Source organism: Rousettus aegyptiacus, unplaced genomic scaffold, assembly GCF_014176215.1.
Source record: "Rousettus aegyptiacus isolate mRouAeg1 unplaced genomic scaffold, mRouAeg1.p scaffold_m13_p_5, whole genome shotgun sequence".
NCBI classification, from domain to species: domain Eukaryota; kingdom Metazoa; phylum Chordata; class Mammalia; order Chiroptera; family Pteropodidae; genus Rousettus; species Rousettus aegyptiacus.
Window position 1 is genome coordinate 39,746,804 of NW_023416308.1, and position 25,968 is coordinate 39,772,771.

Sequence of the window (25,968 nt, forward strand, 5' to 3'; positions counted from 1 at the left end):
TATTTCTTTTCTAGTTTTTTAAGATGAACCGTTAGATTATTTATTTGGGCTAGCTCTTGTTTTTGGATACAGGCCTGTAATGATATGAACTTTCCTCTTATGACCACTTTTGCCGTGTCTCAAAAGTTTTGATATGTTGTATTAGCATTATCATTCATTTCTATGTATCTCTTGATCTCCCTTTTTATTTCTTCTCTGACCCAGTTATTCTTCAGTAGTATGTTGTTTAACCTCCATTTATTTGTGGTTCTTTCTGCTTTCTTTTTACCATTGATCTCTAGTTTCAAAGTATTATGATCAGAGATATGGTTGGCATAATTTCAACCCCCTTATATTTGTTGAGGCTATCTCTGTGTCCCAGTATGTGGTCAATCCTTGAGAATGTTCCATGTGCACTAGCAAAAAATGTATAAGCAGCCATTTTGGGATGGAAGGCTCTGTCAATGTCAATTATGTCCAGTTGGTCTGATGTATCATTTGAGGATGTTATTTTCTTATGATTTTCTGTTTGGATGATCTATCCAAATCTGACAGTGAGGTATTTAGGTCCCCCACTATGATAGTGTTTTGGTCTGTTTCTCCCTTTAGTTCTGTTAGTAATTGCTTTACATATTTCTGGGCTCCCTGACTGGGAGCATAGATATTAATAAGTGTTATGTCTTCTTGGTGCGTGATTCCCTTTATCATTATGAAGTGTCCCTTAGTATCTTTCTTTACCTCTTCTATTTTGAAGTTTATTTCATCTAATATTAGTACTGCTACTCCCACTTTTCTCTGTATGTCATTTGCTTAAAATTTCATTTTCCACCCTTTCACTTTGAGTCTGTATTTGTCTTTAGAACTGAGATGTGTCTCCTGGAGGCAGCATATGGTTGGGTCTTGTTTTTGATCTAATATGCAACTCTGTGCTTTTTATCGGTGAGTTCAGTCCATTTACATTGAAGGCGATTATTGATATATGAAGTCTTCTTATAGCCATTTTATCTTTTGTTTTGTGGTAGCGTGGTGTTTCCACTGCTTCCTTGTCCTTGTGTTTCTGTTTTCTTTATTTTGGTTGGCTTCTGTGGGTTTTCTCTCTGGTCCTTCTTGTTTTATGTTATATATTTCAGTTCTAAATCTTTGGCCTGTGGTTACCATTACAAATATGAAAGGATAGTTATATATATACAGTCATCCCTTTCCTTCTGCATGTGCCTTATCTCCATTCCCCTTTGTGAATTTGGATCTTTGTATCCTCCCCTTTTCAGTCCTTGTTGTCTTGATTTGTCCTAATGCATGTTGAATGGTCATTACTATCTTGCTATAGCATATCTTGCTATAGCATATGGCATATTTTAAGCTTAAAATGCCCTTTTTGTAGTGAGGGTTGCTCTCCTCTGCTTTTATCAGCCTGCTAGTCACCTTACTCCTAATTATGCATTTTTTTGGTCATTTTGTTTTAGGTGAGCCGACCTCTTTCAGTATTTCCTGTAGTGTAGGCCTTGCAGTGGAGAATTCTCTCAATTTTTTTGTGTCTGGGAAGGTTTTTATTTCTCCTTCATATCTAAAGGAGAGCTTAGTTGGATACATTATTCTTGGCTGGTAGTTCCTTTCATTTAATAGTTTGAATATTTGATTCCATTCCTTTCTGGCTTTTAAGGCTTGTGCTGAGAAGTCCAATGTTAATCTCATGGGTTTTCCCTTATAGGTTCCTGTCTTCTTTTCCCTAGCTATCCTGAGAATTCTGTCTTTGTTGTTGATTTTTGATAATTTCAATAAGATGTGTCTTGGTGAAGGCCTTTTTGGGTTGAGATAATTGGGTGTTCTGTTGACTTCTTGAATTCCAAGCTCCAGCTCATTCCTTAGATTTGGGGAATTCTCATCACCTATTTATCTGAAAATGCTTTCTAATCCCTGCTCCTTTTTCTCTCCTTTAAGAATTCCCGTTATTTTTATGTTTCCTCTCCTGATGGTATCAGCTAGTTCTTGGATTTCTCTTTCATTATTTTTTATTCTTCAATTCCTCTCTTCTTCCTTCTGATTTATTTCTAGATTTCTCTCTTCAATATCACTGATCCTTTCCTCTATTTGGTCAACTCTATTTCCCAAGATTGTTATTTCATTTTTCAACTCTTCCAGTGTGTTCTTTATCTCCAGAAGGTCTATTCAGTTTTTTAGGGTTTCAATATCCTTGCTAAAGAACTCATTCTGCCCATCTAGTTGTTTTTTCAGTTCCTGAAATTCTTGATGTGATTCATTTCAGACCTCATTGAGTTTTTTCAGAAGTACCATCCTGAATTCTGTCATTTAAGTCACATATTTCTATGTCTTTAAGCTTATTTTCTGGAGATTTTTCTCTTTCTTTCTGAAATGCCTTGTCACCTTGGTTGTTCATGGTGTTTAATGGACTGTTGCTTCACCTGGGCATTAATAGAAGTGTATTCTGCTTTTTTTTTCCTTCCAGAAAGAAGATTTATTCTATAATTGTTCCTAGACTGTTGCAAATAATTTTTGGGGGGAGGGGGGATTTCTAGTAGGTGGTGTCTAAGTCTCTTGGATCTCTGCTTTATATAAAGTGTTAATAAAGTCGTTTTTCTTTACTCGTAGATATTTAATCATGCTCGCTACCCTCAGTCTCAGTTCCTATCAGTATTAGTGACAGTCTCGGCAGCATTTGCTCAGATTCCCCTGGGGCTCCATGGGGACGGGGAAAGGGCTTCTGGGTTGGGAGGCTGGTTACCAGCCAGGCAACCATGGCTGGTAAAAATCAACTTTGTTTCTCTTCTGTCCTTGCTTTCCTGCCATTCCTATTTCTCTGCTTCTGCCCTGATGATTGGGCACTGCTACCGGTTACATGGAGCTCACAGCTTTCCCAGGCAGGGCTGTTCAGGGAACTTGCTACACCTTCTCCTCTCCCCTCCTCCTACAGGAAGCTCTGGCTGAAAGAGACAGCTTCTTTGTTTCTCCCAGTCCGCTACCCGACGCCCAAGGTTCTTACCTGTAGTTACTCTTATGCGCAGATCCTACACTCAGACGTGCTGGTGAACAGTTTGGATGTTTTTGTTGAGGTTTAGGTGTTCAGCTTATTGTTGTTACAAGGGGAGAGATCTAGGAATGTCTCTCACACCACCATGTTTAATCCAATCTCTAATTTTCTTTTTGATCCCTTGGTTGTTTAGCAGCAGGTCGTTTAGTCTCCACACATTTGTGTTTTATTTTATTTTTTCAGTTTTCTTCCAGTATTTGATTTCTAGTTTCATACCACTGTGGTTGGAAAAGATGCTTGATATGATTTCAATATTCTTGAACTTATTAAGGCCTGTTTTGTGGCCTAATATGTGATCTATCTTGGAGAATGTTCCATATGCATTTGAAAAAGAGATGTATTCTGTAGTTTTTGGATAAACAGTTCTGCAAATCTCTATTAAGTCAATCTGATCTAATGCGACATTTAAGGCCATTCTTTCTTTGTTAATGTTCCATCTGGATGATTTATTCATTGATGTGAGTAGGGTATTAAAATCTCCTACACTTACTATATTACTGTGGATTTCTCTCTTTATGTCCAGTAACAATTGCTTTATATATTTAGGTGTTCCTATGTTGAGTGTTCAGATATTAACCACTGTAATATCCTCTTCTTGGACTGACTCCTTTATATAATTATGTAATGTTCTTTGTCTTGTTTTACATTTTTTGTCGGATATGAGTATTGCTACCCCAGCTTTTAGTTTCTATTTACATGGAGTATCTTTTTCTTTCCCTTCACTTTCAGTCTGTATGTGTCCTTCAATTTAAAGTGAGTCTTGTAAGCAGAATATAGATAGGTCATGTTTTTTAATCCATTCACTCACCTTATATCTTTTTATTGGAGCAGTTAATCCATTTACATTAAAGTAATTATGGATAAGTATATATACTTATTGACATTTTGTTAATTATTTTTTTGGTCATTTTGTAGTTCTCTGTTCCTTTTTTATCTTGATTCTCTTCCTTGTGATTGTTGGTTTCCTTTAGTGTTTTGTTTGCATTCCTTTCTCTTTATTCTTTGTATATCTTTTGTAGGTTTTTGGTTTGTAGTTACCATGAGGTTTATATATATCATTCTATATTGTAGCAGTCTGTTTTAAGGTGATAGGCATTTAAGTTGCAATACATTATAAATAATGCTACAATGAATATATGGATTTTCATGTCCCTTCAAAGTAGTGCTTTGGGTTTCTTCAGATAAATACCCTTCTTTGTCCCTTGCTATAGCCTTTGTTTTAAAGTCTAGTTTACCTGGTGTAAATATTGCTACCCAAACTTTTTTGTTTCTTTGTTTCCATTTTCATGAAACATCTTTTTCCATCCCTTTACTTTCAGTCTGTGTCTTTCAAACTGAAATAAGTCTCTTGTAGGGAGCATATATGTAAGGGTCTTATTTTTTTTTATCCATGTAGCCACTTTGTCTTTTTATTGGAGCATTTAATCTATTTACATTTAAAGTAATTGTTGATAGATATGTAGTTATTGCCATTTTGTTATTCATATTTTCTATCTTTTTTCTTTTTTCTTCTTCTTAAAGAAGTACTTTCAACATTTCCTATAATACTGGCTTGGTGGCAATGAACTCCTTTAGCTTTTTCTTGTCTGGGGAGCTCTTTATCTGTCCTTCAATTCTAAATGATACTTTTGCTGGGCAGAGTGATCTTGGTTATAGGTCCTTAGTTTTTACTTTTGAACGTTTCCTGCCAATTACACTGCCCTGCAATATTTCTATTGAGAAATCAGCAAACAGTCTTATCGGAGCTCCCTCACAGGTAACTAATTCCTTTTCTCTCGTTGCTTTTAAGATTCTCTCTTTGTCTTCAACCTTTGGCATTTTAATTGTGATGTGTGTTGGTGTGGCCCTCTTGGGGTTCATCTTATTTGAGATTCTCTGTGCTTCCTGGACTTATATGTCTATTTCCTTTGCCAGGTTAGGAGAGCTTTCTGTCATTATTTTTTTCTCTCTTCTTCTGGTATTTCTATGATGCAAATGTTGGCCTGCTTGATGTTGTCCAGAGGCCCCTTATATGATCCTCATTTTTTTCTGTACTCTTTTTTCTTGTTGCTGTTCTGATTGGGTGTTTTCTGCTACCTTATCTTCTAAATGGCTGAGTTGATCCTCTACTTCATCTAATCTACTGTTAATTCCTTCTAAGGTATTCTTCATTTCAGTTATTGTATTCTTCACTTCTGGCTGGTTCTTTTCAATGGTTTCTATAACTACTTTTATGTTTTCTATCTCTTTGTTAAAGTTCTCACTGAGTTCATCAACTCTTCCTTTAAGTTCATTGAACATCCTTATAAACAGTGTTTTGAATTCTGCATCGGGTAGATTGCTTGTCTCCATTTTGTTTAGTTCTTTTTCTGGAGCTTTGTTCTGTTCTTTCATTTGGGACATATTTCTTTGTCTCCCTATTTTCCCTGCTTTCCTGTGTTTGTTACTATGTATTAAGCAGGGCTGCTATGTCTCCTGGTCTTAGTAGAGTGGTTATGTAATAGGTGTGCTGTGGGGCCCAGTGGCACAATCCCCCTGGTCACCTGAGCTGGGTGCCTCAAGTGTCTCCCTTGTATAGGTTGTGTGTATTCTGTTGTAGTTGAGACTTGTTTGCTTTTTTGCTCATCAATGGAACGGATTGACCCTTAGCCTGATCGGTTGTGAGGACTGGCTGTGACCAGTGGAGGAGCTGTTGTCCAGGATCTGACCCTACAGAGCAGGATTCACTTTAGCAGGGGTCTGGTACCTTCCCCGTCTGTCCTTTAGGTGTGTCGTCCTCAGATGTGACCCAGGTGTTGCTCAGGCTCGGACCAAAGCTGGCCACCTGGACTGAGCCACCAAGCAATCCACAGATGGCCACCATTCATGCTAAGGTTGGAAGTGCCTCGAGAGGCCAAGCTGCAAACCGAGCTGGCTGCCACTAGATGCAGGACTTGGAGCTGCTCAGCAAGAGGTATGGGGCATGCCGAGGCCAGATGCTGCTTATTATGGTTTTGTGAACCTATCTGAGATTTAAGACAGTTCACAGCATGTGCCAAGACTGGCCATTTTTGTATGGAAAAGGCACTGGAAGTGGCTTGAATGGGCTCATGCATTGGGAGGGGTGGGGTCTCAGGGAATCATCTGGGCAAGGCAACCATGCCTTGTTGGCTATGTTGATAGCTATGTTGATAGAGCTGAGATATGGCAACCCTCTGAATCTGCATGCTGGGCAAGGGAGGTCTCAGCAAAGGAATATATCTGAGAGGAACCTGCCCCTCCAGCCCTCGCCCCAAGGCTAGACAACTCAGTTCCTCCCTATATGTCTCTGACACATTTCAAGCTGCTGCCCCAGCACTAGAGTTCAGAGCGAATCCATCAGCAGGTAAGTCCACATGGGCCCTTTAAGATGAAATGCCTGGGACTCCCACCATCCTCCATCTTGCTCAGCCACAATCTCCACTGGTATTCATAGTCAGTAGTTGTGTGGACTTTTCTTCCCAGCATTGGAACCCTGGGCCGAGGAACCCAGTGTGGGGCTGGGACCCCTCAGTCTTCTGGGGGGATCTCCACAGCCAAGATATTTCTCCCAATTTTCAGCTGCCACATGCAGGTGTGGGACCAGCCCATTTTGCATCTCCACCTCTCCTACCATTCTTGAGGTGGCCTCTTCTATATATCCCGAGTTGTAGGACTTCTGTTCAGTTAGACTCTAAGTGACTCCTAATTATGGCTATTCCATAGTTTTAATTGCAATTTTGATTAGGTTGTGAGAGGAGACAAGCCCAGCATTTACTTATCCCACCATCTTGACCAGAAGCTAAACTGTCCTCATTTTTTTTTTAATCTTTTTTTCTTCTTTGTTATTCTGATTGGTTGATTTCCACTAGTCTCTCTTTTAGGTGTCTGATCCATTGTATTCTGTATTGGATAATCTCCTGTTGATTCCTGCTGTGTTTTTCATTTCAGTTATCGTATTTTTCAGGTCCAGTTGGTCCTTTATTATACTTTCTAACTCACTATTGAAGTTCTCCCTAAAGTCTCCTATTCCACTCTCAAGTACAATGAACACCATACCCTTATGACCATTTCTTTGAATTCTTTATCAGGCAAATTACTTATCTCCATTTTTTTAGGGGTTTTTTTTCTGTGAATCCTTCTTGTTTCTTCATATGAGAGATATCCTTATATCTTTTTATTTTGTTTGACTTTCTATGCTTGTTAACATGAATTATATAAAATAGCTATCTCTCTAGGTCTTGAAAAAGTGGCCTTATGCAGAAGCAACCTCTGTGTAGGCTGTGTGTGCCAGATAGTTTTTGGCATGCTGATGGGAGCCAAGTGGGTGCTTAAGGTACCCAGAGCACTGGCCTACTGAGCCAGAGCAGGTCTAGGTGGGGAGGCCAGGTGTCTAATGTCTTGTTGATCCTACTTGCTCCCTCTGTTCAAGGTCACAGTGGGCTCAAGCAATGTGTCCAAGTAAACACTGCAGCGATGTTACAGGTATATCAGAGAACCTGGATAGAGTCCCTGCCCACCCTATAGATGTGGAAGGGGATGCAAATAATGGTATTCATAGGCATTTCTGACCTCAGAAATTACTGAAGTCCCCAAAGAGCTCTTATCTGTTTGTTGTACAGAAAGTGGTCTTGTGCAGAAGCGACCTCTTTCTAGGATTTATGTGCCAGGTAGTTTTTTGAAAACCAGTTGGAGCCAGGTGGGGCTTACGCACTCTGGGGCATCAACTTGCTGGACTGGAGCAGCTCCCCACAGGGAGGCCTTGTGCATGTAGTGAGGCCCTCTTGTTTCTGCTTGGTCCCTTTGTCCAGAGGCAAAAGGCTCCTCCTGGCTGGGATCCCTGCAGTGGTGATCTTGCAGACAGGCCAGAACACTCAGTTAAAGCTCCTGCCTGCCCCAAGAAAGTGGAGGGGAGAGTAAACAATGGCATTTACCCACTGCAAGGAGAGGCCTCCTGTGGTTTCTCTGTTTTCTCTGTTTGGTATCTTCCTCTTGTTTGTTGTTCAGAAGTTGTTCACTTAGCCCTCAGTTGTCTAACAGGAGCAACTGCTCTCTATTTATGTGCACATTTGAGTTTGTTCATGGAAGGGGGAAAGTTCATTGTTCTATACTGCCTTCTCTATACAGCCATTTTGCACCTCTCAACTGTATTTTTCATTTCCAATTTTTTAGATTCCTATTCAAATCTGTTTGTTTTTTTCTTAGCAACTTACTCTATTCTTATGCTTTTGGTTTCTTTTTATTGCTTTAACAATTTTAAACAAACTTATTTTCTATGTTCTATTAGGTCATTCTTGTGTTTGAAGTTCCTGAGCTTTAATCCTGCCATTTGTTACATCTCTTGCTTGTGCTGGATTGTTTCCTGCTGTGTCTTTTAGTTTTGGATAAGACTGTGAAACCAGACTCAGCATTACTTTATCTGGAGAACCCTGTTAAACCTCAGCTGAAGATGAATCCTTTCATAATAGGTTTTCATTTGCGTCTACATGGTTATCACTGCCTAGGGACTCATTTTTTTTTTAATTATTGAATTTCTCTGTTTAGAGGTTTCAGGATCATGTGTGTAGTATACATTTAAATCCCAGTCATTGTAAGAGTAGGCTTGTGGTTACTAATTCTCCAGAATCCTTGTTTCTACTTGGAGTCAGGCCAAGATGGATGTTTCCTTGGCTTTTACCTGGCCTTGTAGACTGATTATTTTCTGATCTATCCTTTGTGAGATTTGTAGCCCTCTGAGGATTCTGGCTCTCCTGGGGGCCTCAGTTCTAACTCTGTTTCTTATGCAGGCCTCACTGTAGGTACTTTCTGCCTGAGTATGGGAACCTCCTCTCCATGTTAGATGCTTCTTGTCCAGATATGGGTACTTCCTGTCCAAGCACTAAAATATAAGCACCTAAGTCACCAGGAATGACAACCTCCTCCAGCACAGCAATTCTTTCTATCCACATAGCTAGTCAGTTGTAATTTTTTCTTCCCTAAGGTCATAGATATCATGCAAATAATGCTTTATTTTACCAGGTGGTAATAGCCTAGGGTTTTTAGGTTATTAGTTCAGCAATGTTGCTAGCCTTAAGGGTTCTTTTTTATCTTTTCTCTCCCCCAACCAACAAGCCAGTATGGTCTCTTAATGCCTCAGAGCCCATTGTTTCTCACATGCACTCACTCCTCAGTGACTAGGGCCTTGGCAAAAATGCACAAAGTATAGTCTAAACATTGGAGAATGACAGGCCCCTACTCTGAGTATTTAATCTCTGTCAAGCTGCAGTGGAAGAACATGTTTCTTGGAGCTAATAAAAGACAGTGCCCAGGTGGCCTGATAAGCTCCATGGTATATAGAAAACAGCTGTGACAGAAAGAGCATGGATATTAGGAATGGAGAGGCCAAGGTTCAAATCCCAGCCTCTCCTCTCAGTATCTGTGTGGCCTCAGCAAGCCACTTAACTTCTACAAGCCTGTTCCAGTATCTACAAAGTGGTCATAATAATATTAATTTAATGGGATTGTGGTGGCAGCTGATGGGCTTTACTTTAGTGGTTAAGAGTATAGGCCAAGAGTTAGCAGGCCTGAATTCAAACCTTGCCTTTTCTCTTATAAACGGACTTGGGCAGACTCTTCCAGGCTCAGTTTTCTCATCTATAAAATGGATATATTGATGCTGACTCCTAAAAGTTTATTGTAAGGAAAGTATGGGATTATGTAAATTGCTTAACACCTCACCTGTGAGAGCAAGAACTCTAATGGTGCTAGATATCATTATTTTGGCATCTTTGGACTTACGCATTTTCTTGGGCTGCCTCTTCGGCTTTTGAGACCTTCCTGTAGCAATATATCATCTCAATGAGCAGCCACAAGGTGAGGAAGACCAGGAGGATGTACATCATGATTTCTGAGACCACAGAGGTGAAGTCTTCTCCAGCTGCAAGGGCGAAAATGAGGCTCAGAATGTTCATGTCCAAGAAACCCAGAGCTGTCATTAGGGTCAGCTATTTGAGACCTATTTTTAAGTATGGCTTCAATAAGCACTGAGTCTAAAAGAACTCAAGAAGATGTTAAAGGAATTTAATATCCCCTGACTTTCTTGTCTGTCAGCTTTCACACTGACTTTCATCAGATGCTTGGAGGGAAGGATGAAGAGTGGTAGAAGAAGCAGTAGAGCAGTGGATAGAATCCTGAAATTGAGTGAGATATATATTGCAAGGTCCCAGTTTTGCTACTTACTGGTGTGTGAATAACATCCCCTTTATCGAGACCCGGTTTCTTAATTTGCAAAATGAGGATAATAATTTACACCATTACATTACTACATATATTTAAGAATATCTCATGTGATATAAAGGTCTACACAGATAAAAGGAACACATCTTAGCCCAACTTCCTATGTCCTCTGAGTTTAGGGGTTGTGGAGGGTGGTATCTCTAGGGAAATATGTACAAGGTCAGTGGTTGGCCCACCCAGTGGTATGTGCATGTTCTCTACAAGTATGGATTAGAAACAAGGACTTTCCCAGCTCATAAACCCAGACAGAAATGAGTATTGAAGGATTCCATGTATTAACCTGTCTGCCCTCAGAGTTCTACTTCTAAAACACAGATCCGATCCTCCCATGTCCCTGTTTAAAAGCTTTCAGTTCTTCATGTTGACCTCAAAATAAAACTCAATCTTTATTAGTATGACATGCAAGGCCATGCACAATCCAGCCTTTCTCACATCATTTCCATTCAGTTACCCAGCAAAATTTTTCTTCTCATATACATTGTGGTCATTTGGAATCTGTGGACATTTCTTCTTTCTCTTCTTTCTTCCTAGATTGAATCTCACATGGTATTGCTACCTCTGTCCCAAGATTACCTCCTGCTTTTCAGTCTCCTAGTCATTCTAGATTCCACTGAAGCCCCCTCCTTTGAAACTTTCCTAAATTTCTTTCTTTTCCGTTTTTCTTTTTTACAATAGAAAAGAAAAGCTTTATTAGAAAGGAAAGTACACTTCCAGCATGGAAGCGGGCCTGAGGCAGCTCTGAGAAGTATGGCTCAAAAAGCCAAAACTTTCCTCAATTTCTCATGCAGAGTTGTTCACACTTTTTCTATGCATTTTTTTCATCCATCTGTTATAACATTTCTCAAGTTGCATCGTGATGTGTTTATCTCTCTTCTCTACTGACTGTGCACTTGAGAACATATATTATTTATTTCTGAATTATCAACCTGTTGTTTAATCCTAGAATATTTGAAGTACTCTATAAGTATTTGTTGAATGGATGAATATAAATAAATATTGATCTTCTTTGTTTCATGACAAACAAAAATGAGAATTAAAGCATTATACATGACAAATGTCCTGATATATCTTTCTTCCTAGTGGGAAGGAAGACTGCAGCCACCTCTCTCCTTGCCAGAGCCCACAAACAAATTAGATTCATGGTCCTCACTTACTTTCAGGGGCCAAGTCATTCTCAAGCCCTTGCTCACTGAAAGCATAGTGTAGCCAGCCATGGCCTTTAGCTCAGAGAAGCAGTCTAAAAACACCAGAATCATTCAGGTTTCCTAACTGGAGCTGGAGGTCATAGATGCAGCTTGAGGTACAGGTGAATGCCATACATGTTAAATGTCTTTCCATGGGCTTGCTATGGCCAGTTTTTCATATGTTCAGTTTAAAGAACACGCTCTCTTTTTAAATGCAGTAGCCCAGAAGTAGTACCACAGGAAGATGTCCTCAGTATTTTTAGTCACCTCTAGGTGACATGGCCTCAGATTTATGTCTTAGAGCCAGGAGGTGAGAGCCCAAATCAAGATAAATCCAGTTCGAACAAAGAGAGCCACAGAGATTCTCTGGGACCACAGGAATGGAGAAGTGGTGGAATGTGTCATCATAGGATGTGTTGCTATGAGCAATATGATAGCAGTGACCATCTGGAGGTGGGTGGAGGACTGTCAAAGGGTCACAGAAGAAAAAGTAAAAACAAAGAAAAAGCTGGGAGTAGGATGGTGGTGGAAGGAAAAGAACGTAGGAGAAATAGAGCTAGCCTGATAATCAAAAGATCTGGATTGTAGTCCTGCTTTTGGTGCTAATTTGCTTCATGTCCCTAGGCAAGCCCCTCATTCTTCCAGAGCTCTGTTCCCCCAGCCACAAAATGAGAGGTACCAAAGCTGCACCCTCCAATCATCTGAGAAGTCATCTCAACTCCATATGCCAGGATGTACCCCAACCTACTGAATTTACACCTATAAGAGTGCTACAGTGACATATATATTGAAGAAAAGCCCCCTAGATAATTCTGATGCCTGTCCTTTGTTCAAAATCCCTGTGAGGAACTGTAGCTCTGATCCCTTCCAGCCCTAACATCCTGTGAGGCACTGTAGCTCTGATAACAAACTTATTTTCCTTCTATTTCTACCCAAGCCTTGCTCTGGTACCTGTCAGACAGACTGGCTCAGCTTTGCCACGCTTTCTACTGGTGGGCGAGGATCTATGGACACAAAAGCCTGAGAGAGCCAGAGAAGATGGAGACCAGGCATCTTCCTAGTGTCTTGCAGTCACCAAGCAACAGTTCCTGATGGTGAACAGTAGAGGGCGCCAGGCTCCCTTCCCCCTAGGGAGGATCAGTGTGTAAACAAAAGAGGATAATGGAACTTACAAACAGAAAAATACCTTGGAGAGTTTCCAGTCCAACCCCTTCATTTTACACAAGAGGAGATGGGGATCTGAGGGAGGAAGAAGCTCATACGGTCTATATTCAAGCGGTCTGAATTGACTACCTTCTGTTTTAGTCATGTTATCTAAATCGTGACATCTCACTCTCAAGTTTGCTTCATAAATTTTATCACAAAACATGATAACAATAAATAAATAAACTTGTGGCCTGAAAGTAGAGATTCCTGGGGTCCTTCCCTAGGATGAAGCCTATCTTTAATTTGACCTCTTCTTTCTTTTATGCCCCATACCTTTTGCCTGTTCACCATCCTGCATCTTGGGCCAGCGATAATGCTAAAAATGTACTGGAAATAGATTGCCTGAAAAAGACTTAGTAAAATGGAATCATGATTTAGCCTGGGTGAGAAAACACAAGGGAGATGTATATATCACTCTTTCGGTATGTGGAGGCACATTTGCAAGGAGCTACAAGTCATAGTTCTCTGAGTTCACTGAAAGCAGAATAAGAATAGTATATGAGAACACTCTTAAGTTCACCCTCAAATTTCTGGGTGAACTTAGATTGCAACAAACATTTGAGTCAGGTTGGTGAAAGGACCTCTCAACCCTAACATGAAAAATCTGTGGGAAATCTGAAGATTTTAAATTAAAAACTCAACAGTTATCAACATTTCCTCTTCTCCCTATTGAGAATGTGGTTACATAATGAGAGATGCCATAGATGGGGAAGGGGTGCCTTTCTAAGAAGGAGACTTTTCAGGTTGCAGAAGCCAGGTTTATCTCTAGTCAGTGTTCTTATAGTGAATTCCCCATTGAATGCAGCTTTTTTTTCAAGTTTCTTTCTACTAGGTTGTTTCACATCACATAACTGGAAGTTATCCTGTTTCAGTGGTCAACTCAAAGCAGAGATCTTTTTTTTTATTATTATTTTTATTTTTTTAACTTTTAAAACCTTCTGTTTGGGTTCCCTTTAGTATTTGCCTGGTTCTATTTTCCTGTTCATATTAGTTACTCTCCTGCCTAATTTTATATCACTTCCCTCACCCTTTACCTCCTTTGACAATTTATGTTCATGTTCTATTCCCTATTCTTAATCTGTTTTTACCACCTAGCTTTGATTTCTAGTAGATATTGATGGTTATGGTTCCCTTTTTTCCTTATGTCATAGCATTTTTAGTCTATATACATGTTGATTGCTCAAATATATAGGTCTATGATAATGGTTATGTGAACAGATCAAGGTCATGGCTGACTCTATAACACATGTGTGGATATAGACACACGTGCGGATAGGGGTTGCTTGTGTGGGTATTATGGAGGAAGACAGAAGGAAAAACTGTCAAACTTTGGTTTAGAACAGTGGTTCTCAAAGTGTGGTCCCCAGCAGCATCAGCACCTCCCAGCAATTTGTTAGATATGCAGATTATCAGGTTGCACCTATGGAATCAGAAAAGCTAGATTTTAAGAAACTCTGAAGGGGATTTTGGAGCTTGCTGAAGTTTGAGCACCACTGGTTTAGAGGTATATATGGCTTATAGACAAGGGGGTAGATTTTTCTGAGCTCACTGAGTCAGGAGTTCAATACAGGCCAGAGAAGAAGGTGTGGGTAATTTGGAAGTTTTAGGCTTTATGGAAGCTGTCCTTTCTCTAGGGATGAGAGTCAGGGGATGAGAAAGAAATCATTCTACTATCATCTCTAAACCTTCTGCTTTGAGGAAACACACAACAAGGCAAGCTGGTTGGGCAGTTTGCAGGAAGCTCGCCACTAAAGGAAGATAGGTCAATGGTTACATTTTTAGATAACACGACTCCAAAATAAATGGGTTTTTGCATTTGTGTAGAAACACACTTTTCTCCTTTCCCCAAGAGCAGAGTACCCTAGAGACCCTGTGCCCCAGCCTCACCCTCCTCGGTGACTCGAAGGGGGATTAGCCGTGTGGTCTTCACAAAGGGGCGATGTGCCTCAAACTCAAACTCCCGGGACACATTGCAGGTGTAGAGGCCAGAATCATTCAGGGTAACATTGAGCACAGTGATGGACACATCCTGCAAGTCCTTGCTTCCGTTCCACTGCAGGCGTCCCTGGAAGGGGCTCTCCACCTCCTGGTGACCATTTCGATACTCATAGATCTGCAGGTAGAGAAGCAGAGGGTAGGGCCACAAGAGAAGACAGAGTAGAAGAGCCGAGATGAGGAAAGGGCAGAGAAAAGGAATATAATTGTGCAGGCACAGAAAGGAAAGGGGACAATGTTATAAAGAGCTCCAGAATGTGGGGGTGGAATGAGGAATATCAGATGAAGGAGTGGGGAGAGCAAAGACAGGGAAAGATGGACAAAAGCAAGCAGGTATCAGGACATATGGACACAGCAAGGAATGAGAGCAAAGGAAGGTGAGTGAAGAAACCAGGAAAGAGAAATTGAAAGAAAGAAAGAAAAGACTGGAAAGAAATAGAAAGAACAAAAGAAAGAGTAAGATATGTCATGGAGGCAGCTAGTGAGAGAACAAAGTGTAGAAGACCAAAAGAGGCAGTTTTATTAGTCATGAAAACATCTGAAAACCCTGCCCTCAAATCTCACACTTTGAGCTGGTCCACGCTGACAGGATGTGGGCAGATTGGGCCAGGCCACAGGAGGGGGATTCATGATGCTAAAATGTTACAGATGAGCAGAGAGCTACCAGCTGATATGTACACGTCTGCAATTTGGTTTCTAAAAGTTTTCCTCAAACCCTTCCAACTTCTGACACTTTATTTTTTCTGTACAACTGTACTATCCATTCTAGTCTCCACTTGCCACAAGTGGTGACTTTCATTAACATTTGAATTGCTAGAAATTCAATAAAATTTGAAATTCAGTTCCTTAGTTGCACTAGCCACATTCCAAGTGTTTTAATAGTCGCATGTGGCTAGTGGCTACTATATTGGACACAAGGAATATGGAATATTTCCATCTTCACAAAGTTTCTATTAGCATTACCTTGTATTACCAGCACAATTTTTAAAGTTTCTTTTCCTCCTTCTGAGCCTTCTTCTCCTCACTTTGGACAGGCCTAGAAGCAAAGTAGGCAGCTGGCACATGATCGGGCCTGAGTCCCATGGGAACCTTTGCATCTGGCTAAGATATTCTGGTTCCTGAAACCTGTGGACTGGCCTCAGTCATGGTCAACCCTGAGCCAAGCACTGGGAAGTCTATTGGCCCTATTTCTAGCACCTGATTGAGCAAACCTACATCAGAATGGTGCAACCTAGAGTTAGAAATGAGTTTAACTTTAGGAAAGCTAGACAAAAAAAGCAAGCAAACCTCAATTTCACCCTGCTATTGTCTCTATTAAAAAGATCTAATGGAGGAGAAGCTTGCCTCCTGAAATATGAAGCCTGTAAACAAAAAAAGCTGTGTATCTGCTGTTAGACGACCTGGTTCAAATCTAAGCTTTCTTACTACCTTAACTTCTCTGAGGCCCAGTTGCCTCATTTGTATATATCTCTTCTCTAGCAAACACTTACATAGTGCTTCCTATATTCTTAATGCATTAAAAATTAAAGCTCAGTGATTCTTGGTAACAACCTTATGATGTAGCTATGGTTTATAGCCTTATTTTAGAAATGGGTAAATTGAGTCACAGAGGGGTTAAGCAATTTGACCAAGAATACACAGAGCTAATAAATTCTGGAGTTAAGAATCAAACCCAGGCACCTTGGCTCCAGAGATAATGAAAGTGTGAATAATAGCCATCCCCAATATGGTATTCAAAGTGCATGACAACCATTTTGGCACTGGCACCAAGCAATCAGAACTGACATCGGTCATGGCACAGGGGCAGAGTCTTGGAGGCTTCCAGCTCTGTTAGGCACCAATTCTTTAGTTTCTAGAACATGGGGGGGGGGGGGTTCCTAGTGGGAAGGATGGTGGTGGGGTCACTTGGGAGATATGGCACAGCAAGAATCTACTATAGAACTATTCAAATATTTTATCCACTGATATGGCTGTACAGTTGAATATCAGCCTTGTCATTCTTATTTCACTGGGTTTGTGAAAGGTAAATGAGCTAACCTATGTTGTCTTATATGATGATGCCTAGTGTTTTTTTCAATTTTTCTACTAATACATCCAATAGGATGGTATAGAACATTAAATGAAAACACCTGCAAGTGCCTAATCAGGTGACTAGCACACAGTAAGCTTTAAATACTATTTCTTCCTCTGTATATCCCTGCTTATAACTAGGAGCTGTTTGCAGCTGGCCAAGCACTGTTCCTTTCACAGAAGCTGGGATAAACTAAGGCTGTCAGTTGTCTGCTGAGGAGCTGTCAGTGCTTTGAAGAGAAAGAGCCAGTATTTCTCAGGTCATCATTCCCCAGACTCTTAGGAGCCAGGCACACAACATAGAGGCCAGCAAAACAAAGAGTGAGCAGTCAGACTTACAAGGAGATCTTTACCCCCTTCAGGCCTGTAGAACCATTCCACCACCGTGGTAGCCTCCACTTCCTCCCTCTTCATGCAGGAGATGCAGCGCAGCTTCATGGGGTTGCCCTGAACGGCCTCTGTCTCCGAGGGCACTTCCACGCACACAGGGAAGCAGAGACCAACTGGAGAGAGGTCAGGTGATAGGGAAGTAACAGGTAGTGTTGAGGAGGGGCAGCAGGAGAGAGGCATTGGAGAACAAGGAGGGAGGGAGAAGAAACAGAGAAGGAAGGATCATAAGACAAGTTTTTTAAAAGCATGTACATGTGTGTATAACTTCACCTGTGCTCCCCAAGTCTACATGCTCGCAATGGGCAAGGAATGGGATCAAGGAGGCATGGATGACCCAGAAGTGACAGAACACCTTCCTAGAAGCAGCGTGAGTGTGGTGTAGCACGTACCTGAATCATGCTCTCAAAGACGTCTAGGTGGGAACCAGGGCATGTGTGCACTCATCCACTGACCATTCATGCACCCCTTCGTTTAGCCAATATCACTGAAATCTACTCTATACCAGGCCTGATGATACAAAGGTGAACAAAACACTAACCATGCCCTAAGGACATTTATAATCTAGCAGGGAACACATACTCCTAAATATCATGAAACCAATCCATGGTGAGTGATATACTAGTGACTGCTCTTTTCTCAGAAGAGGGGCAATTATTCCTGGTTGGCCTGGGAAAAGGGGAAGAGAAGGATGATGAGACAGAGGCAGAAAGATAGATAGGACCCACGTTGTGAAGACCTTTGTGTGTCCTTCACAGTATGAAGGGTCAAATGTTTTAAAACCAAGGAGAGATATAATCGTATCTGTGTTTTAAGACAAATGTAGGTGATACCGATGCAACATAGCAGATGGAACAGCAATGAGGAAAATGGTGAGCTGACCACTAAGCTAGAGCAATGCTTTATGCAGATAAGTAGAGGGAGACAAATTTAAAATCCGGAGAGGGGTCAGATTGGGGGAATTTGCATAATACATAAAGGTCTAAACATGTAGTTCCTGCCCTCTAGAAACTCATGGCTTATTTAAAAAGGCAAGTATATCAGACTGCAAATTCAGATTAAGTCAAAAGTGGGACATGGCTGCCAACAAAGCAAGTGCAAATGTGGACCACATTAACGGATGTCCAATGTGCAGAATGAGAGAGAAATAGTTCCTTGTCCAGAGCTGTTTTGAGGCAGAATTAAAATGCCAGTAAAGCTAGGAGTTTTGCAAAGTTGGCAAGCTGTGCAGTCTCCTGGGTTGGGAGGAGGTGCACCTGACTTGGGGGAGAGAAACTGAATGTCCTTTGACCATGGGAAAGAGTATGTTAAGATAGCTACAAAGTTTCCTGAATGAATATCAGCAATTAGTTACATACTTGTGGGTGTTTGTTTCTCACTCGCTTTGTAGGGTATAAATATGCTGTGCTAAATAAACTCGGAGCTGCAGCATTTACTGTATGCCCTCCCGAAAGTTCTTTCCTGTCTTCTTCTTTTATCTTGGATTTCACCCCCTTCTTTCAGGTGCTGTTCAACTTTAGCTGGCTGGCTCCGGCAGTTCCTCTGCACTGTTCAGAACAAATCTGGACCATTATGATCAGTACAGGGCATCAAGTTTTACAAAAGAGAGTTTTTCAATGAGTGCACGCCTTGAGAGGAGCAAGTTGGAGAAGTTCTGGAGTCAAAGTCTGGTAAGGAACAAATGGAAGGACTAGCTTGGGCACAGAACTTATCCATCTTCAAATATTTGAAGGTTGGCCGATGGAAGAGAAAATAGTCTCTGTCTAAAAGTTACAAGAAATCAAATTTAGCTCAATTAAAAAAAAAAGAATGTTTTGGTACTGAAGCTGTTCACAAATGCAAAAAAAAAAAAAAAAAACCCTATTTGGTGAGAGAGTTTACCCTTCTTTGCATGAAAGATTCAAAAGTAAGGTGACCACCAAGGATTCATGTATCAGGATCTCTAAGGCCCCTTCTGATACTACCTTCCCATGAATTGATAACAAAAACAAAACCCCTAAAAGAATGAAAAAATACACATTTATATTTAAAAACTAGTGCACTGGAAATGCATAGTCTGTCCTCTACTGGCGGATGATTCTTTCTAAAATCAGAGGAAAGCTTTAATTAGAGCTTAAAATGAGACTGACCAATCATTTTGAGTCAAAAAAATGAAACATTACATTTGACTGACTTAGAAGGCAACACATTTCATTTTTAAACAGAGTTTAAGAACTAGTAACACTAATATAAAGTTTAAAATATCAAGGTAAAATAATGTAATTGGTTTTAAAACTATCAAGCAAGTTGGGGCTGGTCTTATTGAACAGGCTGTAAGAGGGTCTCCTGCTTCTGCATATGGATCATCACTTTATGGAGAGAGGGGCCAAATCTCAGGAGGACTGATCAGGAACATTTTTAGAATGTGATGAGTCTGAAATCTTGATTATAGGCCTGATTGAAAAAAGAAAAGGAGGTGTGGGCTATGCAAAAGTTTGGGAGTAGACAGATGTAAAGAGTATGTACTCATATTGAATGAGATGTGGTAAAGATAAATTAGTTCAATTATGATGACTTCAAAAGAAGAATAGGAAAGTGCACCAAGACATGTCAGTCACAATTATACAGGCAGGATGAAGATGGTATTTGGCAATTTAAGGCCTGGGTTTAATCTACAATTTAACCTCTTTGAGACTCATTTACTCATCAACAAAATCCCGGAAATAATAAATAATATCTAATAGATTTACCATGAAAGGTCTATGGAATGATTATATATATCTATATATATATATATATATATATATATATATATATATATATATACTTTTTACATATATCACTTGTCAATGTTATTTTAACCTTCATTTATTTGTTCACTATTCAGCAATTTTATTGAATTCGTACTGTGTGCCAGGCACTGAGAATACTACAGGGAACAACACAGAAACTATACCTGCTCTGGAAGGCCCTACATTCCAGTGGAGAGAGAAAATAAGCAACATTAAATTATAATAAGCATTATGAGAAAAAATGAAACAGAGTAAAGGAGAGAGGGAGTGCACAGAATCATTGTATCCAGCCCCACTGAGAAGAGTACAGTCAACAATCACAGAAAGAAAAAAAAAATGAGGGAGCAAGAAGAAACAGCACCTCAAGAGTTCTAGGATGGGACTGTTTGTTGAAAGCAAAGAGCACAATACAGTACAGGAAACGAAATGAGAATAGAAGGAAATAAAGAAGGAGAAATAAGCCAGAGCCAGATCACGGCTGGCCTTGTAGGCCACAATTAGAACTTTGGCTTTAGCTTACAATGACATGTGGTGCACTGGAGGGTTCTGAGTGGAAGGATAGCAGGGTCTGACTGACATAAAATTACATGGTCTGACTGCTATGTTGAGAATAAATTGAAGAGGTGAGGAAGGACAAGGGTGGAAGCAAAAAGAACAGTTAAGAGATTGGTACAGTGATCAGACCGAGAGATTTTCAATGGTTTTGCTTGGAGGAAAGTAGTGATGGAGCTGTTGGGGTTTGACAAGGACTAATTTGCTGGATTAAAATCCTTGAATAGGTGAAAGCTGATGTGTTCTACTGAACGAATAGATGAGCTGGTCTTAAATAGGAGCACAATTATATCTTTTAGAATTAAAGGAGAAGGACAGAATATATGGAGTCAGGATGGTGAAAATGGCATAGCAGCCTCTATTTTTCCTAAGTTGGCCCAGAGATACTAATAAACTAAGGTATCACCAAAGAGCAAGCCCTACTGATTCCTTTCTCCTGGTCAAAGTCCAGTTTCAAGGCATAGGACCTCTGCTCATGAGGTCCTGAATAGCACATTGCAATATGGCCTCAAAGCCCTCTCAGCATGTTTGTTTGCCATTTGCAATATGACTGGCTGCTCCTTCCAACAAGAGGTGAAGTCTGTTTCTCTATACCTGGACTCTTCAGCACAACACTGCCTCTTTTGTTCTGTAAAATCCTCTAGATATCCAAGAAAAGGGTGTAAATATGGTAGGTGTTCAATCCATATTGATGACTATAAATAATAAAGTCCTAGAATGATCTTGAACAAGTCATTTGAGCTTTAGTCTCCTCTTCAATTATGTTTAATCAAGAAATACATCAATCTATTATGAGGAAAATAGTAGTGTATATTGAACCAACTCTAATAACCCCAAATCTTTCTTTTCTTTTTGCATTGCTAGCTTATCCTGAACTTGTTCTAATCAAAGATATCTTAGTGCTTTCCTTTGCACTAAGATAATAAAAATTTTGAATAGAATGCAAATCCTTTCCAAAAGGGCTAATAATGAAGTTATTTGTAGATATTAACATCCAGTAATGACTTGGTCTATCAGATTAGATAAAAACAGGATGCAAGATGGGCTACTGGGAGAAGAGAGGAAAACATTCCCCAACAGTGTACATCTGGGACAGTAGATCTGGAAAGGAAAAGTAGAGAAAGCACTAGGAGCTGAAGGATGAGTGAGGCCCTAGAAAAGGCAATGGAATGGGAGCGAGGAAGAAGAGTGGCTCAGAAAAGAGATGGATGAGAGGATAGATGTCCACCAGGCAATCCTATATAGCAGTACATGTGTTCATAAGCAGTGCTAGAACAAGCACTGGAAGACTCAAATCAGGAAATGAGAGTTCTCTAGCAAGTCATTTTCTCATCTCTAAATTGGAAATAATACTATTTCTCCTGACTATCCTGTGGAATTGATATGGGAACCAAAAAAGTAATGGATTGAAAATTGCTTTAAAAAGAAAATTGCTTTGTAAACTATAAAGCACTAAGCAAATGCAGGATTGTTTATTATTATTATTATTATTATTGTTGTTGTTGTTGTTATTATTATTACTATTATTATTATTATTAAAGGAAATAAGGGAGCTTTTTCAATATATAAAAAAATTTAAAAATGGAAAAATTCTTTGTATTAATATTTGCACCATGTATAAAATCAACTTGGGAAGGAAGAATCTATCTAAGCTAAGTGCTTTCCAATACTGAAATTACATGTAAATATAATGAAACTGCATTTGTGAAGTGAGGCCTTTTCTCTTACATTTAATGACCAGGTTTCTAGAACCATCCCCTTTTCCCTTCTGCATCTTTCCAGTGTTGTGAACCAATGTTTAGGTTACACATATGCTGAAAATAATCAAGGATGAGTGAAATGTGCATGCTATTTCCAAAGGCTTTTGGGGGGGGAGTGAAGGTGGGAGGGGAATGGGCACTCTGCAAATTTTAGCAATATTCTATAAATATTTCCCTACCATTCAGTTGTGGAGCTGAAAGAGATGCTAGATATCATCTGCACAAAATTCCAAACTACATATGAGGAACCAGATACTCTAAGGCCATTACCTAGCAAGCTAGTGGCAGAGCTAAGTCTCAAATCCAAGCTTTGTAAGTCCTAGTCAAAAAGGTCCTTGGTCTATAGTATGCTTTACCTATCCACTGGAATTCAGGCAGGGACCCTAAAATTTTAGATTCGGGTTTGGGAAGAAAGGATTTACAGAATCTTCTCTACAATTTCACCTTCCGTTGCTTTACCTACATTCGTTCTTATTCAGCCAGACTATCCTCTCTTAGGCCTCATGTCCCTAGTCTTAGCCTCCCCTGAGAAAATCCCAGCCTTTAATCTTCAAGGCAGATGAGATCATTGGCAACCTATTATGTCTGCTCCAGCTACAGGTTTAGTCTACCCTACTGGGGATAGATGGCAGTGAGCCTGCCCTTAGAACTGGCATTACTCTCCCTCCTCATTCTCCCCAGACTGTTTCATCAGGCATTTTGTTCAGTAAGAAGCTTGGCTCTGCTTCTCTGGTCACATGCAACATTCAGATAATGCTGGCAGTCAGAATTAGTCCTGGAGGCTTAATAAAGTGATACAAAGGCAAAGAGGCAATTCCTATCAGCATATCTGACACTGCGTAGGCATAATGAGTTTCATGCCAATCACAGGAGCATAATCCCACATGCCTAGTTTCAATAAGCCAGGTGGGCACAATCACTTGTAATTATCCTGGTTATGGATTTTTAGCATGCAGGAAGGTAACTAAAATCATGTAAAAACAGTATATCAACTGAAAAGCACCTATTTTTTCCCCTGAGGATCTAATCAGAGACATCAAGGCGGAGATACCCAGGACTACACAACTACTCGTGCACACACAGACACACATGTATACCCCACTACATCCTCAATAATCCATTCAGATATTCCTGCTAAGATTCTCAGACACACGCTAGTGCACATATTTCAGACACTGAGACATACAACGACACACAGTAAAACATTCTCTCGATAACATATTCAGGTATTATTATGTAGCCTTATTAACTTCCTCTACATACATGTAGGCACCCCACTCCAAGTCCATTTCTGATTACACCACTTTAACCTACTGTTAGAAAGTACAGAACTCTCTAATTTTGAGAGAGAGAGGTCACCTCAGTCCCTCATAGCAGACAAACAAGAGTCTATTTATCTTCGAAGGCAAAAACCCAGCTCCCCAAACACCAAAGTATGTTAGCACTACATGTTCATAAAAAAAAAAAAGATACAATTCTCAGGTGACAATTTAGCTAACACATAGCAGCAAATGATTATTTTCTTCCCATTCATGATTAAAATTAAACAGATGGATCAACAACTACAGTATTTTCACTCTCAAAATGCATGCATCCAGCTTTTTTTTAATATATAGAAATTAATTTGAAGACCAAGTAAGGTTGCTAATTCAGTCCACACTGAAGCATAACTGCAACCGAGATTTTTTTTAATGACGGCATTCTCTTTTGGCAAAGGGGGAAAAAAATACGTCGCAATTATCAGGAAATAAGAGGAGGGGTGGAAGAACCACCATGGGCAGTTCGGGGATAAAGCAACAGGGCATTGGGGAGACATTTTCCCAATTTCAAAAACCTAGCTCTCATGGAACCCCTATGGTTCTCCATGTCTGGCAGACATCACAGAGAAAAGCCAACCAGGGCTCTTTTTTTTTTTTTTTTTTTTTTTTTTTTTTTTTTGTCATCAACGACATCAAGACATCAATAAGTGTTGTTATTGTTAGCATTATTACTGTTATCTACATCTCACATAGCAGGATGCTGGTACTTACCCCAGAAGATGAGCACAAGGGAAGCCAGGGGTAACAATTTGTTGAAGGCAGGCATCTTCTTCTGCGGGTGTCTTCCTGGGCTAAACCAAGAGATTCCCTCCGTTAAGAACTGCTCCCTCTTAGATACTTTCGAGGAAACCCTTTGGGACGAATTGCCCCAAGGGGGCGACTTTCTGACTGAAAGAAAGGCCAAGCTCCCGTGACTGGGGAGACTCTGCGGGATTTTTGAGCTGGGCTGGGGTTTCCGCTGCAAGCTGCCAGAGCAGACCGCCTCAATTCCAGGGAGCGGATCCGCAGCTCCGCACGCTCTCCCGAGAGGGCGTTGCTGGCATTTGGCTCAGCACCACGGACAGTACCTTCCCCGCCCACCCCGGAACTTTAAATTCCAGTAGCTCCGTTGCTTCTCTGGTTTGTACCCCAGTGAAAGCTCAGCTCGGGAGGGAGTGGCACAGCCGGCTCTAGGCGGCTGAGCTGTCGAAGGGGTCCATGTTGATCTACCTCTCACCTCCCTTAGGAACAACTACGCTCCGACCAGGATACACCAAGACCCGGGAGCTTCGGCTTCATTTGCTCTGGCCGGTTTCTCTAACTGGGCGTGCCCCACACCTGAAGCCACCAGGGCCGTCTCAACTACAAAAAAATTCTTTCCGTCTGTGCCGTCCACGCCTGCCCTCGGCTTCCCCGCGATCTCAAAGATGGGGGTGTGGGTGAAGTGATGGTGGCCCCTTTCCTTGAGCTCGCCCTGGATTGCGTCGGGGCCCTGACCCTGGATGGCGAATGGCCGGCCAGTTGCCCTCCTCCCTGACCGTGTGCACTCAATCAGCTTTGACATGCGCAGGCGGCTTTCCACCCACCACCACCACTACGGACCCACCCCTCGTGCACACACTCTCCACCCCTAAGCAGGCGTGTCACTCCCAGGGCAGAACACAGCGCCGAACCGGGGTGGGAGGGGCGGGACTCGGAGTGGCGCAAACACCTCCAGCCCTAGCGATTTCTCAGCTAGCCGGCTGTCTCAAAGTCTTCCTTTCACATCTCCATGCCTCTCCCCAGCACCGGCAACCTCTCCCACAAATTCACACTCTCCAGGCAGCCCCACTTCTGCTCCTGCACAGAAATGTTTGCCTGCAGCTCCGAGAAGGGGAGGGCCAAATCTCTTTCAGGCAATGATGTCATCTGCAATGTACCCAGTACATGGCTCCGGGCTTCTCTCCCCCAACCCCACCCCATCCCCTCCTGTTGTCCCAGTCTATCCTTTGTCTAGTCTTGAGTAATTGGATCCGGGCACACTGAGTGAAGCAAGATAATCCCTGTTCAGGAAAAGAAGGGGTGAGGCGCACCTGTTCCCATGTTCACTTCACCTAGGGAAGCGATCCAAAAGTCAGCCCAAGAGCGGTGTTGCGGATGGGGCAATTCCCTCTTGCTCGAATTATCTTTACTTTTTTTTTTTTTTAATTTTAGCTTAAAAGCATGTAGGTTGTGGTTTGGTTTCTTCCAACTATTAACCACTCCCTTGTCCTAGCAACTGTTTCATTGCCCCGCCCTATCCCTGGAAAGGAAACCTGAACCTTTAAATTCAGTTATAAACTCAAATTGACATAACAGATTAGGAATGCCTGGAACTGAAGTGAAAGATTAATACAAGAACCTCCTCTTCTCATTCCCTCCTGCTCCCTTTCCAAAAGGGGAAGCTTAATACTGACATTCCAAAGAGGAATGGCAGAGTAACAGCTGACT

At 41.0% G+C, this 25,968-nt stretch overlaps 1 protein-coding gene across 5 annotated transcripts in view; it reads right to left on the bottom strand.

Annotated features, from left to right (window-relative positions):
- SCN3B (sodium voltage-gated channel beta subunit 3) overlaps window positions 1-25,191 on the bottom strand; it is a 35,786-nt gene extending 10,595 nt beyond the window's left edge. Inside the window, exons 1-5 of one of the 5 annotated variants that reach the window (XM_036221659.1) lie at window positions 25,173-25,191; window positions 24,232-24,311; window positions 17,071-17,234; window positions 14,554-14,779; window positions 9,779-9,917 (exon numbers count right to left, since the gene is read on the bottom strand). In XM_036221659.1, coding sequence (XP_036077552.1) covers window positions 9,779-9,917; window positions 14,554-14,779; window positions 17,071-17,234; window positions 24,232-24,286 — 584 coding nt within the window. In that variant the 5' untranslated portion in view covers window positions 24,287-24,311; window positions 25,173-25,191. Of the gene's footprint in view, window positions 1-9,778; window positions 9,918-14,553; window positions 14,780-17,070; window positions 17,235-24,231; window positions 24,711-24,736; window positions 25,067-25,105; window positions 25,119-25,172 lie in introns of those variants that run through there. The other 4 variants (XM_036221658.1, XM_036221657.1, XR_001593715.2 and 1 more) reach the window with 4 other exon arrangements.
- Window positions 25,192-25,968: the final 777 nt, after the last annotated feature.